This window comes from Trifolium pratense, linkage group LG2, assembly GCF_020283565.1.
Source record: "Trifolium pratense cultivar HEN17-A07 linkage group LG2, ARS_RC_1.1, whole genome shotgun sequence".
NCBI classification, from domain to species: domain Eukaryota; kingdom Viridiplantae; phylum Streptophyta; class Magnoliopsida; order Fabales; family Fabaceae; genus Trifolium; species Trifolium pratense.
Window position 1 is genome coordinate 2,291,404 of NC_060060.1, and position 18,170 is coordinate 2,309,573.

At 34.5% G+C, this 18,170-nt stretch overlaps 5 protein-coding genes across 5 annotated transcripts; 3 read left to right on the forward strand and 2 right to left on the reverse strand.

Annotated features, from left to right (window-relative positions):
- The first annotated feature begins 4,715 nt into the window (after positions 1-4,715).
- On the forward strand, positions 4,716-6,575 carry LOC123909750 (protein FAR1-RELATED SEQUENCE 5-like). Its single transcript, XM_045960634.1, has 2 exons — positions 4,716-5,606; positions 6,409-6,575. Exons 1-2 carry the CDS (start codon positions 4,721-4,723, stop codon positions 6,573-6,575), a joined length of 1,053 nt encoding a protein of 350 aa, XP_045816590.1. The 5' UTR covers positions 4,716-4,720.
- Positions 6,572-7,576, reverse strand: LOC123909752 (prothymosin alpha-B-like). Its single transcript, XM_045960636.1, has 3 exons — positions 7,472-7,576; positions 6,833-7,062; positions 6,572-6,731 (listed from the first exon to the last, which is right to left on the reverse strand). Exons 1-3 carry the CDS (start codon positions 7,574-7,576, stop codon positions 6,572-6,574), a joined length of 495 nt encoding a protein of 164 aa, XP_045816592.1.
- Positions 7,577-8,150: 574 nt separating this feature from the next.
- Positions 8,151-9,845, reverse strand: LOC123909757. The gene is made up of 3 exons (XM_045960643.1): positions 9,828-9,845; positions 8,287-9,033; positions 8,151-8,198 (listed from the first exon to the last, which is right to left on the reverse strand). Exons 1-3 carry the CDS (start codon positions 9,843-9,845, stop codon positions 8,151-8,153), a joined length of 813 nt encoding a protein of 270 aa, XP_045816599.1.
- A 774-nt stretch (positions 9,846-10,619) lies between these two features.
- Positions 10,620-13,770, forward strand: LOC123909056 (SCF E3 ubiquitin ligase complex F-box protein pof2-like). The gene has a single exon (XM_045959833.1). It carries the CDS (start codon positions 10,697-10,699, stop codon positions 12,410-12,412), a length of 1,716 nt encoding a protein of 571 aa, XP_045815789.1. The 5' UTR covers positions 10,620-10,696; the 3' UTR covers positions 12,413-13,770.
- Positions 13,771-15,891: 2,121 nt separating this feature from the next.
- LOC123909763 (F-box/LRR-repeat protein 2-like) lies at positions 15,892-17,687 on the forward strand. The gene has a single exon (XM_045960651.1). The coding sequence runs from the start codon at positions 15,892-15,894 to the stop codon at positions 17,563-17,565; it is 1,674 nt and encodes a 557-aa protein (XP_045816607.1). The 3' UTR covers positions 17,566-17,687.
- The last annotated feature ends 483 nt before the right edge of the window (positions 17,688-18,170 follow it).

An 18,170-nucleotide genomic window follows, 5' to 3' on the forward strand; every position in this document is an offset into this window, starting at 1 on the left:
GTACTGTTGAGAGATACAAAGCCAGATTAGTAGCTAAAGGTTTCACACAAACTGAAGGGCTTGATTACCTTGAAACATTTAGTCCAGTTGTCAAGATGACCACTATCAGACTTCTAATGGCTATTGCGGCTTCACAAAACTGGCCTCTTTTTCAGTTAGATGTTAATACAGCTTTCTTGCATGGAGATCTCAATGAAGAAGTTTATATGAAGCCACCACCAGGCCTTGATCTTCCTCACCCTGACTTAGTGTGCAAGCTACAAAGGCCTCTCTATGGTTTGAAACAAGCCAGCAGACAGTGGAATACTAAACTCACAGATACACTCATTTCTTCAGGGTATATCCAGTCAAAATCTGACTATTCTTTATTCACAAAGCAGTCACATGCTGGATTCACAGTGATCTTAGTGTATGTAGATGATTTGGTCTTAGGAGGGACTGATATGGATGAAATCACTACACTTAAGACCTTACTCAATGACAAGTTTAGTATAAAAAATTTAGGTGTTCTTAAATACTTTCTGGAATTTGAAGTGGACAGAACAAGTAAAGGTATTTCTCTATGTCAAAGAAAATACACACTGGACTTATTGAATGATGCTGGCTTACTTGGAGCAAAACCATGTACTACACCAATGCAACCACATTTACAACTTCACAACACTTCTGGTACTTTACTATCTGACCCTACAGCTTATAGAAGACTCATTGGGAGACTTTTATACTTAACACATTCTAGGCCTGAAATTTCTTATGCTGTAAGTAAACTTAGTCAGTTCCTATCTGCACCCACAAATGAACATATGCTAGCTGGCTTACATGTTCTTAAATACCTTAAGAATAGTCCTGGCAAAGGGTTATTCTTCAGCTCATCTTCTTCTTTGAGCATTAAAGGTTTTTGTGACTCAGATTGGGCATCTTGCCCCGATACCAGAAGATCCACTACAGGATATTGTTTTTTTATTGGTTCCTCTCTCATCAGTTGGAAAAGTAAGAAGCAAAATGTAGTGTCTAGATCATCATCTAGAGCTCTTGCTCAAGCTACTTGTGAAGGCCAGTGGTTACTGTACTTGCTGAAGGATTTTCACATCTCTCATGATTCACCTATAGTCATCTATTGTGATAATCAATCAGCCTTACATATTGCTGCTAACCCGGTATTTCATGAACGCACAAAGCATATAGAAATTGACTGCCATGTGGTTCGTGACAAGATACAACAAGGCATTGTTCATCTCCTACCTGTCTCTTCCAAGGATCAAATAGCTGACATATTGACTAAATCTTTGCATCCAGGACCTTTTTCTAATCTTGAAACCAAGCTTGGAATGTTGGATATACATTCCACCTTGAGAGGGGGTGTTAATGATAAAAGCCAAGTGAAGGAAACAGTTGCCTGTATTACAAGTTAGTTAGAATTTTGTTTTGTAACTAACTGAGTTGGTTAGGATTCTGTTAGTTAGTTATTGAATTCTATCTTAGAGAGATATAGTTTGTATATAAGTGATACTTGTATCAGAAACTCAATGAGATTTGTGCATAATAAAATTTCCTTTTCTTCTTCTTGCTTAACTGTTTCTTGCTTAAGCATGTTTTGAGCCTATGGCTATGGTGTCAAGCTTCAAGTTTCACACTTTCATGTCATCAAAGGTTAAAACCATAATCTGCGAGGCTTAGCACAACAGGTCATACCAACATGGCAACATTGTATTGTAAAACCATAAGAAAAACGAAAGTAATTAACCTTTAGAACCAATGTCAGATAAAATTCTTGAAAGATAGTAATAGACATGTCTACGATTGCAGGTGTGAAGATACGCCTTAAAATCTGGTTATGATTCAGCATAAAAATAGAGAACATTCATGAACACTCGGTGAATATTTTCCGAACAAGTAAATGTAAGAGATTTTAATAAAATAAAAAATACGACTTTTTCTATCATTTGTTTGACCGAAATTTAACGTGTCAAAAATAGGGGATGTGAGTGTCTAGTTAAAAACTAGAGGGCATGTTGATGTTATATACGAAGACTTCTGGGGAGGTGAGTGTAATTTACGTTTATATTTTTATGTTCCTATTTATGGCTGAAGTTATTATACATAAGCCTGATACTTATGCACGGTGCATAAGTAAAGCACAACCACCAGATGTCATTTACACGTGTTACAATCTCAGCCTGTCAAACGAATTGAACCTCAGCCTTCATATTACGTGACACGTGTAATAATCACACTCTTTCACAGGAGCTAACGGATTCCGTCACCAAAATTAACGGAATTCTTCAAACGATTTTCACACGAGCTTATCAAACCTTCTCCGACGATCTCTGCCGCCGGAATCATCATCTCTGTCACCGATTGCATCATTCGCCGGAATCATCATCATCCAAATCATCATCACGGTCACCTATTCCATGATTCGCTGAAATCATCATCACCGAAATCGATTTCATCATTAATCGACATCGCCGGCAACATTACTTCAAACACAGTTCAAATCACAGTGATCACATTTGATTTGGAGGTTGTTTCATGAGTTTTTTTTCTACTGATTTTGATTATTATGTGTTTTTCAGTATTTGTTAAATCTGTGAATGGTTGTGGTTATTTATTGATTTGCATGAAGAGGTACAAGAATCACTAGTTTGGGTGTTTAAGAAATTGCTAGTCTGCTAACAGGATAGTTTTTAGCCTAATATGGTTACAGCCGCCGCTCCCCCTCTCTTCTAACCCTATTTTGCTTTTCTTCTTCATCATCCACCAAGGAGGGGTGGTTTTTGGGTCAATTTTTGACCCAAAATCACCCCTCTAAGTTGTTTTTTTTATTTTCTTTCCATTTAAATAAGTGATTTCACATAAATTAAGTTTTTTAGTTTTGTTTTTCTTGTTTTGTGATTTCGTCGTCTGAGTGCGGCGCTTTGTTGGTGGTCGTCATTGTTACGGCGTTTGTTTGTCCGTCTTGTTGCGGTGTTCGTTTGGTTCATTTTGAAAGGTAGATTTCAATCAATTGCAGATTCGATCAATGATTTGGGCATCATCGTTGCAGATCCGGAAGCATGGACATTCTGGTGACTTTTATCATATTATATTATTTGTAGGCATATTGCAATTGCCGTTATATGCTATTAACATGGATGCTGTGAGATTGTTTGCAGTTTCATCCTTTTTGTTTTTAGCTATGTTGAATTTGTATTTGCATGTGATGTACTGTATCAATTATTGGAATGAATGAATATCCTTATTTTGAGTCAAAAAAAAAAAAAAAAAAAAAAAAAAAGAAATTGCTAGTCTGCTGATTTTATCAGAGGGAGGGTGTTTTTTTCTAATGGATTTATGTTTTTAACAATTTTTGCATGGAGGCCATTGATAAGCCATTTTTGCACTAGTAATGGTTTCAGGAGACAACACATTGAAACCATTTAAATAAATGAATTCAGTATAACTAGAGTATGGTAACTGAATTATTAATCATGTAATTAGTGTATTTTTTAGCATAATTACATGTTGTTCTTAAAAATTAACAGGTAGTGATAATTACTTGTTGTGTTGGTGCTATATATGAATGAAAAGTATATTGCCTTTTGCTATCTTGACAAATTTTGTGTATAATTGACAATTTTTTTATGACAGACTGTTGAACACATAAGTGTTGATCAATCGACTCTTTAGAGGCGTTTGTTTCGCAGCACTGCACGAGTGAGTAGCGTCAAGAAAATCTCTCTAGATACAAGATTAAGACGACAAGGCGAAACTTTTGGAGGAAAATCAAGGTAAATATAGAATGAAATAGTTAGAAGTTAGCTTATAAGACAAATTGTTGTGTGGACATTAATAGTTTGGTTGTGTCTGGAGAAATTTTCTGATCTATGAAGGATAGACGTCGGACTCAGCTTGACAAGTGAACATTGTCAATAATTTGAGAAAATGAATTAACTGAATATAATTACATGTGTCGGTGTTGTGTTGGTGTCTAATACTGACATATGTTGGACACCGGACATGTCTTCAACCAAAAGTGTTCGTGTTGTAGAGTACTTGATAGATGATAAAGGAAGAGTGGTCAATGCTACTAATAAAAAAATGCTACTAATTAAACTGTATGTTATGTTCAGTCAAGATGGTAACTGGTAAGGTTCATAGAGTTCTTTGTCTAGATGGGAACTAGAGTCATACTTAAAAAGAGTTGTTGATAAAGGCATATACTCCTATTTGTTCTCAAAATTTTGTGATCTAGATGATAAAGTAATGGTACATGGACTCTTGACAAATATGTAGAACATAGCATGTAGATGAAATTGGACTCTGCACTGATGCAGAAAGGTATCACATTCTCTATGTTTGCAAGCTTCTATACAGGGCAATGAACTGCTGCTTTACTCATTGGTGATGCATATTACTATTATTCAATTAATTGTAATGTTGATGAATTTTTGGGTTGTATGTCTTCATATTAGTGGATTAATTCTAATGTATCATTATCAGCATCATCATCATTATTGTCATCTGCTTTAAATTAAATGCAACCGTTATTATTGTTAAATGGTTTCCAGATGTGCAACAGTACAACCATTAAGACTGTTCAATGGTTTAAAGAACAACACTTATGTATGTAAATGGTATTTTAAGTATACTACTGCATGCATGTTACTTTGCTTGGTGTTTTAAGTGGTTAATTTAATGTTAAATGATTGTCGTTTATAGGGGATTGTTTCTGTTTTCAATGGATTTGACATCAACTTCATCTGGAATTGCCCAAATGCCTGTTGTTGATAGTTCAGACACACTTGCTGATAGTTTGCAATGCTACTCTCCTACTAAAAAAGAAACTTGGGAGTCTCTTGCTTTTAAATCGGTTGAAGAGGTTGAAAAATTTTATGGTGATTATGCACTTAAAAGTGGGTTTTCAATTCGGATTTTGTTGAAATCAAGAAACAATTCACAGAATCAGCCAACTGATAAAATACACTATCTACGATATGGATGTAACAAACAAGGTTACAAGAAAGGAAGTTTGCTTGATCCGAAGAACAAGCCAAAATCAGAGAGTCCGGTTGTGGTTGAATTTGAGAAAGTAAAAGAAAAACCTGAGGAAAGGGTTGGTTGTACAGCTGCCATATTTTTGAAGTTGGATGAAACTCTGAATGTCTTTAAGATATACAAATGGGATGTGCCCCATTGTCATCCGTTACATAAACCGGAACATGGATGTTACTTGAGATCATTCAGACAAGTCAATGAAGTGCAAGGACAGCTTGCTGTAATAAATTCGAAAGCCGGGATGTCGATGAGAACTTCTTATGAAGTCATGGGTCAGGGAGTTGGAGGAACAGATAACTTGCCTTTTCGATTTTCGGATTTAAAGAATTATCTGATGACAAATCGGCAAAAAGAGATGCTAGTTGGTGAGGCAACCGTGATTCAAGATTTTTTTAGAAATGAAGCTCTGTCGAAACCATCCTTTTATTATGATATTCAAGTTGATGCTGCGGAAGATATAGCTAGTATTTTTTGGGCAGATGGGATTATGCAGCTTGATTATGCCTTATTTGGTGATGTTATAAGCTTTGATACAACTTACCGAACCAATAATCAGTATCGCCCTTTAGGTTAGTTTTTTGAACTTCTATCAGGTTTTGAAATTACTGGTTTGATATCATTATGTTATGCACTGTGTTGCCATGAATAGTATAGGTAATTTGAACTTATTGAAACCATTTAGCCACAGTTATGGTTTCATTGTATAACATGTTTAAACCATTTGACCACTCTAATGGTTTCTAGCAGAATAATATATGAATAGTAGTTCCATCATTGTTTTCATCTAACCAAATTTGTACCTTATGAGATTTGTAGTCTTGTGATGTTATCAGAGGTGTTTTTCTTATATATTTCTTATAATTTCTAATGTAGGTCATTGGTAAACCATTTAGCCACAGTTATGGTTTCATTGTATAACATGTTTAAACCATTTGACCACTCTAATGGTTTTGCTATACTGTAACTTTGATATATGCTTTTTTTTGTTCTGATTTGGTTCAAACATCGCATATCAAAACCATTGATAAACGCTTTTAAAGTTATGGTTTAAGATGTTAGATTAATATCTTTCCTTTAAATATCTTCAAAGTTATTATAGTTTTAAGAATCACAAATAAAAACCATTAAAAGACATCATATATATTCATTTTTACTCTGCATATGAAGCTTCAGCCCCATCAAAAAATTCTGGAAACTTGGAGATAGTTTCCTGTGTAACTGAATTTGTTCCTTGTGACACTGAATGATTTTTATCGAACCTGAAACCCTTAAACATCATTTTGTTTGTCAGAAATCACATATCAAAACTATTGGCAAACACTTTTAAAGTTATTGTTTAAGATGTTAAACTAATATGTTTCCTTTAAATAGAGACATCATACATATTCATTGCTTACCCTGCGTTTGAAGCTTCAGCCCCATCAAAAAACTCCGGAAACTTCATGATAGTTTCCTGTGTTAATGTGAGTCCAACATTGTTTGTTTCCGGTGTCATTGTCAGCTTCACTGAATCATCAATGATTTTGGTTGCTGCCTAAACTGAATCATCAATCATCTTGGTAATGATCTCATCTTCTTCATCATTGTCATCCTCATCAATTATTACGGCATTGATCTCATCCTTCTCATCATTGTCATCTTCATCAATGCTTTTGGCATTGATCTCATCTTCTGCATCATTGTCATTATTCAACCTGAAACCATTGATGTGATTTGTTTTAGCACTTGACATAAAAAGTTAAACTAATGCTTCAACATTGATTTTTGACAAAGCGATATTGACTAAATGCAGTACCCTTCATCATTGTGCTTGTCTGCATCATTGTCTTTATTGGAACTGTTATTCTTTTCAGTTTCAGCCTGGGCTTCCATTGAATTGTCCTTGTCAGTTTTTGTTTCTTCTGGGACTGCATCTTTTTTCCCAGAAGTTCCGACAGTTGCCTCAGCTATTCGTCGTTCCAATGTTGCTGCGGATCTAGTATAGATATTTATACAAGACCTACAGTGATTAAGATACATTTCTGCCTGCAAGGACAATCACTTATGGTTTCAGTTATAATATTTATGTTAAATTTAATATGAATATTTTGTTGGAAACCATAAGAGGGCTATTTTGGTTTCAGACACAACACAAGTGAAACCATTAAGACACACTTTATGTTGCAGTTATAATATTTTATGTTAAATTTAATATGAATATTTTGTTGGAAACCATAAGAGGGCTATTGTGGTTTCAGACACAACACAAGTGAAACCATTAAGACACACTTCTGGTCTCAGTTATAATAAGTTTATGTTAAATTAGGATTCGAAAAGAAAAGACGGTACATGAGTATCGATAATTCACGATTTTCACCATTAAATAGGATTTGGTATACAAATATCGATAAAAACTTAAACTAAATAATCCAAACATAAGAGCAATAACAATTACCTTAGACAGTGGGCATGTGTCTGCATCAAAACACAATACAAGCGGACCTTCTGCGGGTCTGTACAGACTTGTTACCCCGGCTGTCAATCCATTTTCAAGCCCCATGATATCATGGATCTTGACAAGTTCCTGGTTTGCCGCCTTGACATCCCAATCACGAAGGGATGGCCGCTTGTATTTGCCCGTCAAAAATGGGCTTCGTTTCCCCATTTTATCCATGTAGTTAATCTGCAACAATTAGTTAATATTGCCTCAAATTGGGAAACATGACACATTCAATTCAAAAGGAATATACATATAGGAATGAAGGCAAGTATGTGTTGATTGTATAAATATTGCTCAAATGAAAGACAAGCTCAAAAGTAAATGAATAAATATGCATGTGACAAGTATGTGTTGATTGTATTAAGAATAAAAGACATAAATGAGATATGAAATATGAATATTTATTGGAAACCATAAGAGGACTATTTTGGTTACAGATATAAAACTAGAGAAACCATTAAACCACACTCATGGTTTCAGTTATAAGATTGTGTTGGATAAAATATGAATAAGTATGTGTTTGTAAAATTGACTTTTAATTCAAATCATTGAGTGGACATCATTACCATTAGGAAGTGGAAATCTGCTAATGGATTTAAAACTCCTGGAGATTGCAGGCCTTTTTTCATATAGTCTAAAACATGTGAGCACCAGTTATATGAAGATACACCGGCTGGATCTTCTAAAATATCTGCATACTGTAGTGACACATTGCCTTTATTAGTCGGGCACAAAATGTTATGAATGATGAAACAAATTATACCCTTCACCCATGTTTTAGGTTTTTCTGTAGTCTTCAGTATCCTTTCTAATTCAGCAACCTTCACAACTGGAGAATAATCTCCAGTCAATCCCAATTCCTTCCTTAGCCTTCTAATTGCTCCATCAGAGCAAAGATTAGTGTCTATCTTCTTTCCAGCCATTGGAAGTTCATAGACTCTATGCACATCATCCTCTTTCAACTCTAGGACCTCCGTATCGCTCAATCTTATCCACATATGTTCCTTTTCAAATCTTCTGACAACCCAATCGATAAAAAAGGTGTGGATCCTTGTCCAGTTACAGATATGTAGCATCCCTCCAAAGCCACAGTTGTTTAGTTGGTCAATTATTTCGTCTCTCCTTTTTTTGACATGTACTGAATGCATAAGGTCATAGACCTTAGGTACACTCATCTTATGCCTCAGTCTTGCATCTGCATCAGAATCTTTCTTCACCATATCTTGTTTCACATTTTCAACAGCACAAGAAAATTTCTTACCATTCCTTTCATTTTCATCATCCGAACTTGTCTCATCGGAATCTTGTGCCTCTATTTGTGGTTTCTTATTACGACCACGAGAAGCAATGCATTCATCACCCTTTTTATGTTCCTTCTTTTTTTTATTCTTCTTTTCATTATCTTTTGCATCTCCTGTTTTTCGCTTATGTTTTTGACCACCACTGGATGATGAATCGGTGTCATTCCTTTTATCCTCATCTGACGGTGTCAGCCCGATACTGAAGGATGGCAATTCCTATACGTTCTTTGATTTTTTCACCTGGATCAAAGGAAACTAGTAAGTATGGTTTCATATGGCAGATAATAAGTTAAATTCTCTACTTTTTTCATATCACTACATAAACTAGTAAGAATTCTTTCATGGAAACCACAAGAGGGCTACTTTGGTTTCAGATACACTAAAAGTGTACAATTATACTTTTTCAAAGCAACCAATTATCACAAAGAGACACTGATCAATTCTTTTTCAAAACAACCAAACTAAACAAAACCATCTCTATTTTTTCATATCACTACATAAACTAGTAAGAATTCTTTCATGGGAACCACAAGAGGGCTACTTTGGTTTCAGATACACTAAAAGTGTACAATTATACTTTTTCAAAGCAACCAATTATCACAAAGAGACACTGATCAATTCTTTTTCAAAACAACCAAACTAAACAAAACCATCTCTACTTTTTTCATATCACTACATAAACTAGTAAGAATTCTTTCATGGAAACCACAAGAGGGCTACTTTGGTTTCAGATACACTAAAAGTGTACAATTATACTTTTTCAAAGCAACCAATTATCACAAAGAGACACTGATCAATTCTTTTTCAAAACAACCAAACTAAACAAAACCATCTCTACTTTTAGTTTCATCAATTCTTTTTCAAAACAACCAAACTAAACAAAACCATTTCAGATTATGATTTTCCCCAAATTGGAATTTAGGTTACACCAATGCAATTACTTTCCAAACAAAACAAAAGCATTTTCCAACTAACAGTTACACTTGCAAAAGCATTAGGGAAGTTCAAACCTGTGTCGTTTTCTTCATTTTGCTTTTTGCAAGTGAATCGTTGATGATGATCCTTTACTTGCGTGTAAGAAATCAACAGTAATTGGTTTTGAAGATTGATTTCGGTGACAGTGATGATGAAGGAGTGAACTCTGATGGAAATGATTGTAGATTTCAGTGACGGTGATGATGAATGTAGCTTCCGGTGATGATGTTGATTCCGGCGATGGTGATGATGAACGATTGTTGTTGGTTTTGGACAGAAAAATGTTAGTTTCGAGATAACCGTTACTTTTGGAGTTAACGTCGTTAGTGGGAAGCGGTTGTATGAAGGAATGGGTTGGGCTAGGCGTGTTGGGCTCGGCTAGTGGGCTGGACTTATGCAGCGTGCATAAGTATTTGTTTATGTATAATAACCGGACCCCCTATTTATATGTGTGTTCATCTTAGTTTTTTTTTTTATTAATTCAACTTTATATAATTTTTTAATTGTTTGTTATTGTTTTATTCTTATTTTTATGGATAGATTCATATTTTTATTGTTGCTACTTTTATGCATATATTTTTAATAAAGTAAAATTACAATGATGTATATAAAATTGGAATACAAATAAAACTAATAAGGACAAATCAATAAATTTTGTAGTAATCAATTTTATTATATTAAGATTGATTAAAAAAATAATTATTATATTAAGATATAAGATTAGAAGCAGAAAAAAAAATTACTTTCTACAGAATGTAATTAAAAAAATACTATTGTGCTGTCTGCCTGTCCATCAATACCTATTTATATCAAAACCACACATCCTAAGTCAATAAAACAAAACCAAACATCCCTCAAACCCTAAAATTCACCATCGACGAACTATTATTTCATTGCAAATCAAATGAAAAGGAAGAGAAAGAGAACTTCTTCTGCTCGCAATTCTTCTTCTTCTTCACAACAAACAGTTACATCTTATTATTTACCTGATGAGTGTTGGGAATCTATTTTCAGATTCATCATCTACGAGGACGACGAAAACCGTCACTACTTGAATTCTCTATCTCTCGTCTCCAAACGGTTCCTTTCCATCACCAACAGTGTTCTATTCTCATTCACTATCGGCTTCCACACAGACCTCAATTGCCTCTTCAAAAGATTCACCAACCTTAACTCCCTCAAGCTCGACTCCTGCGACTTTGATCAATTTCTCATCAAAATCTCTTGTATCCCAATGAAACTCACCTCGCTATATATCTCTTACTATTCTACCATTCCCGCAAACGTGTTGCGAGCTTTTTCACAAAAGATTACAACTTTGACCTCTCTCACTTGTTACCCAAAATTCCCAAATCATTCTCTTGATGCCTCTGGTTTATTCCTCATTGCAGAATGTTTTCCTTTGCTCCAAGAACTCGACCTCAGTTATCAATATGGTTGGAAAAATTACAGTAGCTATGTAGATGTAGTAGAGGCTCTTTCACTTGCACTTATCAAACTCCGCAAGGTTAATTTTTCCGGATTTCACATAAACAACCAATCGCTTTTCCACTTGTTCAATAATTGTAAGCATCTTGAAGAGGTCATTTTGTTTAATTGTGATGAAATAACCAATGAAGGATTTGTTTTTGCCCTCCGTGAGAGACCAACATTGACGTCTTTATCGTTTTCCCTTTCCTATAAAAGTGCCGAATACAGGAAAGTGTTTTCTACTTCACATTTTATTAACTCATTGGTGAATTTGAAGGGTTTGACTTGTCTTGTTTTGCAGTCGTTGATTATCACAGATGAACTGCTATATTCTATTGCAAGGGAAGTTCTTCCTTTGACGAGGCTTGACCTCCAACATTGCACTAACTATAGTTATAATGGAATCCTTTGTTTGTTATCCAATTGTCAAGGTATCAAATATTTGGATCTTCAAGGTGCTTATTTTCTGGAAGATGAACATGTTGTCAAACTATCTTCGTTGCTTCGTGATTTGGAGTTTATAAACCTTAGCTGGTGTGCTAAGCTCACAAAATCAGCCTTGTTTACACTCACTAAGAATTGTCCTTCACTTAGTGAGATCAAAATGGAATCTATTGGGAGCAAGAGCGTACATAATTCTGATTCTTTTGTGGAGTTTGGTGTACGCCCTCAATTAAAGTCTCTCTATCTGGGACTAAATTCATGGTTAAGTAATGAAAGCATCATAATGTTCGCTTCCGTTTTTCCCAATTTGCAACTGCTTGATTTGTGGTCTTTCAAACCTTTAAATGACATATCTGAAGGAATTTGTGAAGTTTTAAGGAAATGCTCTAAGATTAGGCATTTGAAATTAAACGGTTGTTCAAGAGTGAACCTACTTGGACTGAACTTTGTTGTTCCGAATCTGGAGGTGTTGAACTTGTCAGGTACAATGGTTAATAATGAAACACTCTATGTGATCTCAAAGAGTTGTTGTGGGCTTTTGCAACTATTACTTTACAATTGTAAACCTGTCACACAGAAGGGAGTGAAATATCTGTTAGAAAACTGCACAAAACTGAGAAAGATTAGGGTGAGGAAGATTCATGTTAGTACCGAAAATAAGAAATTCTTCTCGCGTCATGGATGCCATATTCATTATTGCGACTAATATTCTGAAAGTGCTATGCTGAATTTCGAACAGTTGTTATTGTTTTTCGATTTGCTTATCTGAGATATTAATTAATTTTTTAAAATGGCAACTTGCAGAGGGGCATTTACTCATTAGTGCATAATATTTATTTAGATATGTAACTCTGTTGTATGGAATATTTGGACGTGCCGGAACTCGGTCTTATTTGATAACGACAATTGTGTGGTTTTAGACTTGGTGGAATGGGTGAAGATTTCCTGGTGGAAGTGGTGGATGGCACATTCAAAGACATCTCACTGCCTGCTATACGAATGGAAAGTAGAACCGCGACTGTGTATTCTGAGATAGTTCGATCTGCAGTTCCTCTCTTGTTGCTTCTGTGGCTTGGTTTTGTGGTCTTTTTATGCTCCTGCGGTTCTGTTTAGTTGTAACTTGTAGTGCAGTTTTGTTTTAGCTGATACTACCTTTTTTTTTTTTGCCTTTTCTGTTGTTTCTTTCAGTGTGTCTAGCACTTCTTGTGCTGTTTCAAAAAAAAAAAAAAGATTACTAGAGATTCAGGGAAGATGGTTGGAGTTCAAAGAAATTTAAGCCAGTTTTGAATTAAAGAAATAGCTAGAACTGGAAGCTCATTGTTATTGTTTATTCTGATTTATGGATTCCCTATGCTTTTCTATTTGCTAATGAATTTGATGAAATGTATCAACCTTAGGTTAATTCCAAATTAAAATAGTTTCTAAGTTATAGGTGCTTATCTATGGAAAACTTAGATCAGAGAGTTATCTATATTATATATAATACGGAAAATGGTGTCTTGTGAAATAGAAACATTGTTGGTATTTCAAGTATGAATTGAGTCCTATATCTGATGGAAAAGTGGATGTTAAACATTTTATAAGTGAGAAGACTCATAAATCTAATGATTTAAGGTTTTTGGTAAAAGTGTGTTGTCCAATTCACTTGTATAAATGCTATGAGCCCAATTTAGATGATCCTCAGACCCCTCATAACCCAAGGCAAATGACATTAATGATAGTATAGTATTTCCTATAAAACTTGCAAAACATGACATTATATGACATTGTAGTAGAATTGAATTGCTTCCTCATGCTGTTATTTCATACTCCAATATCTGTCACCTAGAATCCTTGGTGGTTTTTTTTCTTTTTCTTTTACCAGCACAATAATAGTATATAGTATATATATTGAATGAAAAATAAGTACAAATAGTACTAAACCCACATATTGGGATGAAGTACAAAGAAGCTAGAAAAACATTCAATTTTCAAAGCCAAAAGTTTTGGTCTTGTTGGCTTAAAATGTGAAATTTTTCAACTGACTTGTTGAGTTGAAACTACCTAATATAATTGCTGGAGTTCCATGTGCTTTTTCATTTTCTAATGAATTTGATGAAATGTATCAACCTTAGGTTAGGTCCAAATTAAAATAGTTTCAAGCTTACGAATTTCTCAAATGAGACAATTATTTGTTATAGGTGTTAATCTATAGAAAAATTTAGAGCAGAAAAATAGTCTATATGTATCATAATGGTTCCAATAGTGTCTTGTTAAATACAAACACTAATAATGGCATTGCTTTCACTTAGGCAAATGACATTGATCATATATACTACTATTTCTATAAAACTTGCAAAGCTATGATGTGAAAATAATTAAAACTTGCTTTTTGGAATGGAAACAGTAAGAGAATAATTCCAATTCAAGTTTAAGAGCATTTCCACTTAGAATCAACTTATTTAAGCTATAACATATTTTAATCTTAAACGTTCATTTTGATCTCATATTTTTATTCAATCCCAAGTTGTATTGATCATCTTTTCTTGTTAAAATAGAAACGCAATAGTACCATTTCATTCAAAACAAAGGATAGTCCTTAACAATAAAATTTTATCGTTAAACAATAACACTCACTGCCTTGTAAGTTGTAACTACCTCATGGTAGATGATAGTGTACATGTTTGTGTAGGTTACTTTAGGTGCACTCTCCCTCTCCTATAAGAGTTGACTGTGCAACTAACTTCATTTTTGAAGTGAACAATAATGGTTTCACTCAACTTCATCATTCTTTCTCTTTACTGCCTATTACTTTAACATGGTATCAACCGCCTTTAAGATTCAATTTCGCTGCCGTAACTGATTTGTAACCGTCTTCTCCACCAAAGTGCCACCGCATGTAGCTACACCGGACCGTGCTTCTGATCAATCCTCTCCATTTTTCGTTCATCTGAGTGGTGGACTGTGGACCAAAGTTTTAAATTGCGGTCCGCATCCGCATTTGCGGCCGCGGTATTGCTGATGTTGTAGTCTCCCCAATCGCATCGCACCGCAATTGCGGTGTGATCTTAATTCACGTGTACGGCTGCATCGTAACCGCATCAGACGTTTTCAGCGATATTTTGTTCAAATTTTTTCACCAAAAATTAAATTTATGGACTTCAAATCCTAATTTGTGTCAAATCTAATGAAAAATCTTACTTTTAACAATCTCTCAACCGTATTTTTAAAGAACATTCAAATTAATGTTTATGGAAAAAATCAAGACTATACAATAGTGGATAAATAGTGTAGTTACATATTACTTTCATTTTATATAGCCTTCATTTTTAGGAGGCCTGATGCCACAGCACATGTTGCATATGTGTCTGGGTCGGGCCTGGTCTAGATATATTAGTTTTATGATGAATCTAAAAAATAATTTTTTTTTTATAATAAGGACCCATGGGAGTATAAAATTTATTTTCTTTTAGAGTCCGTTTGTTATAGCTTATTTTAGAAAAAAAAAATTATTTTTTTTATAAAAATAATCACTTTTAATTGTTTTGTATCTGTTTGTTATATATTTTTAAAATAATCAGAAGCTAAAAATAATCAGAAAACAGCTAAAAATGATAAACTAATAAGAGTAGCTTATAAAATAATAGATTTTTTTAGGGGATAGAGAAAAGAAATGTTAAAATAAGAAAGTTATTTGTAATTAAAAAAACAAACTAAAGAATATTTTATTTAAAAAAAGTGATTTTTATTATAATAAACAAACACAAAGTAAATTCAAATTTTTTAAAAATTTCTAAAAACTAATTTTTAAATTATTTTACATCAAAATCACTATTGTTTTTTAATAGGTAACAAACGGACCCTTAGTTCTAGCATGGCCCAAAAGTTTGTTTCCCTTGATCGAGCTTATTCTGTTAAGGAACAGTAGTTTACTTTACCACCCCAACCCCAATTTTGATTTGAAACGGAAATATATTAAATTAGTTAAAGTTTAAGAATGAACGAAGGGCTAAAAGCGTAAAACACCTCAGTCCTACCTCATCCACTTTTTAATTCTTCGCGCTTGAAGATTATTTAACAGTTTCTCCACTTTTTATGACTCCCCAAAACACTAATTTTGATGATTTCAAACACAAACCCTAAAATCATCACTGATCAGAAGATTTACCACTGGCAGCACTCATAAAATTCATTCAGTCTTCCACAATGCAAACGAATATAACTTCTCAACAAATCGTTGCAGAACCATTACCCGATGATTGTTGGGAATCTATCTTTAGATTCGTCATCAACGATGACGATGATTGCAACAACAATAACTACTTGAATTCTCTATCTCTTGTCTCCAAACGGTTCCTCTCCATAATTGATCGTTTCCGATTCTCACTTATTGTCTATCATGAATTATCATGTTGTCACCTCTTCAAACGATTTACCAACCTCAATTCCCTCAACCTCACAGGCAACTACATTGACCTCGACAATCTTCTCATCGAAATCTCGAGTTTCCCATTGAAACAACTCACATCACTCAATCTCTCCAACCAATATACCATTCCTACAATTGGGTTGCGAACTTTTTCACAAAAGATTACAACTTTGACCTCTCTCACTTGTTCCAATATTTGTCATTTCAATAGCACTTATCTGTTCCTCATCGCCGAGTGTTTCCCTTTACTTGAAGAACTTGATCTCAGTTACCCCTCAGGTTGCAGATTTTACACCGGCTATCCCGATGGGATAGAGGTTCTTTCACTTGCACTTATTAAACTACGCAAGGTTAATCTTTCTGGATTTCCAATAGACAACCAATCGCTTTTCCACTTGTTCAAAAATTGTAAGTATCTTGAAGAGGTCGTCATATTTTGGTGTGATCGGTATGATGAAATAACCAAGGAAGGACTTGCTTTTGCTCTCAGTGAGAGACCAACATTGAAGTCTTTATCGTTTTCCATTACTCCTTCAAATCTGGAGTATAGTGGAGTGTTCGTTACTTCACATTTTATTAACTCTTTGGTGAGTTTGAAGGGTTTGACTTGTCTTGTTTTGCATCGGTTGAAGATCTCAGATCGGTTGCTCTACTCTATTGCAAAGGAAGGTCTTCCTTTGACGAGGCTTGTCCTACGATATTGCACCGGACATAGTTATGATGGCATCTTTTGTTTGTTATGGAATAGTCAATGTTTACAACATTTGGATCTTCATAAGACTGATTTTCTGAATGATCAACATGTTGTCGAATTGTCTTCTTTTCTTGGTGATTTGGTATCCATAAACCTTACCATTTGCAGGAAGCTCACATATTTAGCTTTGTTTGCACTTCTTAAGAATTGTCCTTCACTTAGTGAGATCAAATTGGAAAGAATTGGGAGTGCTGTTGTAGAGAATTATGATTCTTTGGTGGAGTTTGGTGTATACCCTCAATTAAAGTCTCTCTATTTGGGTCAAAATTCTTGGTTAAATGATGAAAGCATCATAATGTTTGCTTCCGTTTTCCCCAATTTACAAATGTTTGATTTGAATTATTGTTGTAACATATCCGAAGGTATTTGTCAAGTTTTAACAAAATGTTCTAAGATTAAGCATTTGAACTTAGCTGGTTGTTCAAAAGTGAAGATGCATCAAATGAACTTTGCAGTTCCCAAGCTAGAGGTGTTGAACTTGTCAGATACAGAGGTAGATGATGAATCACTCTGTGTAATTTCAAAGAATTGTTGTGGGCTTTTGCAACTATTGCTTAAATATTGTAATGGTGTCACAGAGAAGGGAGTTAAACACGTGGTAGAAAACTGCACACAACTGAGAGAGGTTGTCGTCGAGGGGAGTGACAAATACAGGGAACTTTTCTCGCGTTTTGGTTACCCATACCATTTTCACTAGTATTCTAAAAGTGTTGCAGTGTTGTTAAATGGCGCACCATGACGGATTGACAGATTTTTAACAACTGCCATAGGCAATTTGTGAAGGAATGCCGATGCCTGTCTTCGCTAGGCCGCAATGGGTGTTTGTTTATATGGCGGACTATTGGTCTTAGGTCATTAACAACACTTACACTTGGATAACTCACTGGTAGCATCAGTTTGACAGTTTAATTTTCTCTAATGTTATTTTTTTGAATTTTCCATGTGTCCTTTCAACTTTTGATATCACACTTTATGTTATTTCCTTTTGCACAAAACACTTGGAAATAATGATGAGTATTTTTGAAGGATATATGATGTGTTCCTAAGTGTGTTCTGCATAACTTTCTATGGTATATAACTAATTGAATAATGATAAGTGTTTGAATAAGGCGTATATAATGATGATAAGTGTTTTAAGTATGATAACTTATATATGTTGAACTTGATGATATGTGTACGGATTTGAATCCTCTCCAATTTTCCCTCATGTTTACTGTCCTTTTGTTTAATGCAATGGTTGATATATGAAGGAAGAGAGAGAATCAACCAACATCAACCATTGGATTAAGCAAAAGGAGAGAA

Coding starts and splice junctions, on each gene's coding strand:
- LOC123909750 (XM_045960634.1), top strand. CDS start 4,721: ATGGATTTGACATCAACTTCATCTGGAATTGCCCAAATGCCTGTTGTT. Junction 5,607..6,408: donor TAATCAGTATCGCCCTTTAG/GTTAGTTTTTTG, acceptor TCCTTTAAATAG/AGACATCATACATATTCATT.
- LOC123909056 (XM_045959833.1), top strand. CDS start 10,697: ATGAAAAGGAAGAGAAAGAGAACTTCTTCTGCTCGCAATTCTTCTTCT.
- LOC123909763 (XM_045960651.1), top strand. CDS start 15,892: ATGCAAACGAATATAACTTCTCAACAAATCGTTGCAGAACCATTACCC.
- LOC123909752 (XM_045960636.1), bottom strand. CDS start 7,576: ATGGGGCTTGAAAATGGATTGACAGCCGGGGTAACAAGTCTGTACAGA. Junction 7,063..7,471: donor ACACATGCCCACTGTCTAAG/GTAATTGTTATT, acceptor TTGTCCTTGCAG/GCAGAAATGTATCTTAATCA. Junction 6,732..6,832: donor GACAAGCACAATGATGAAGG/GTACTGCATTTA, acceptor CAATGGTTTCAG/GTTGAATAATGACAATGATG.
- LOC123909757 (XM_045960643.1), bottom strand. Junction 8,199..8,286: donor CAGAAAAACCTAAAACATGG/GTGAAGGGTATA, acceptor CAGATATTTTAG/AAGATCCAGCCGGTGTATCT.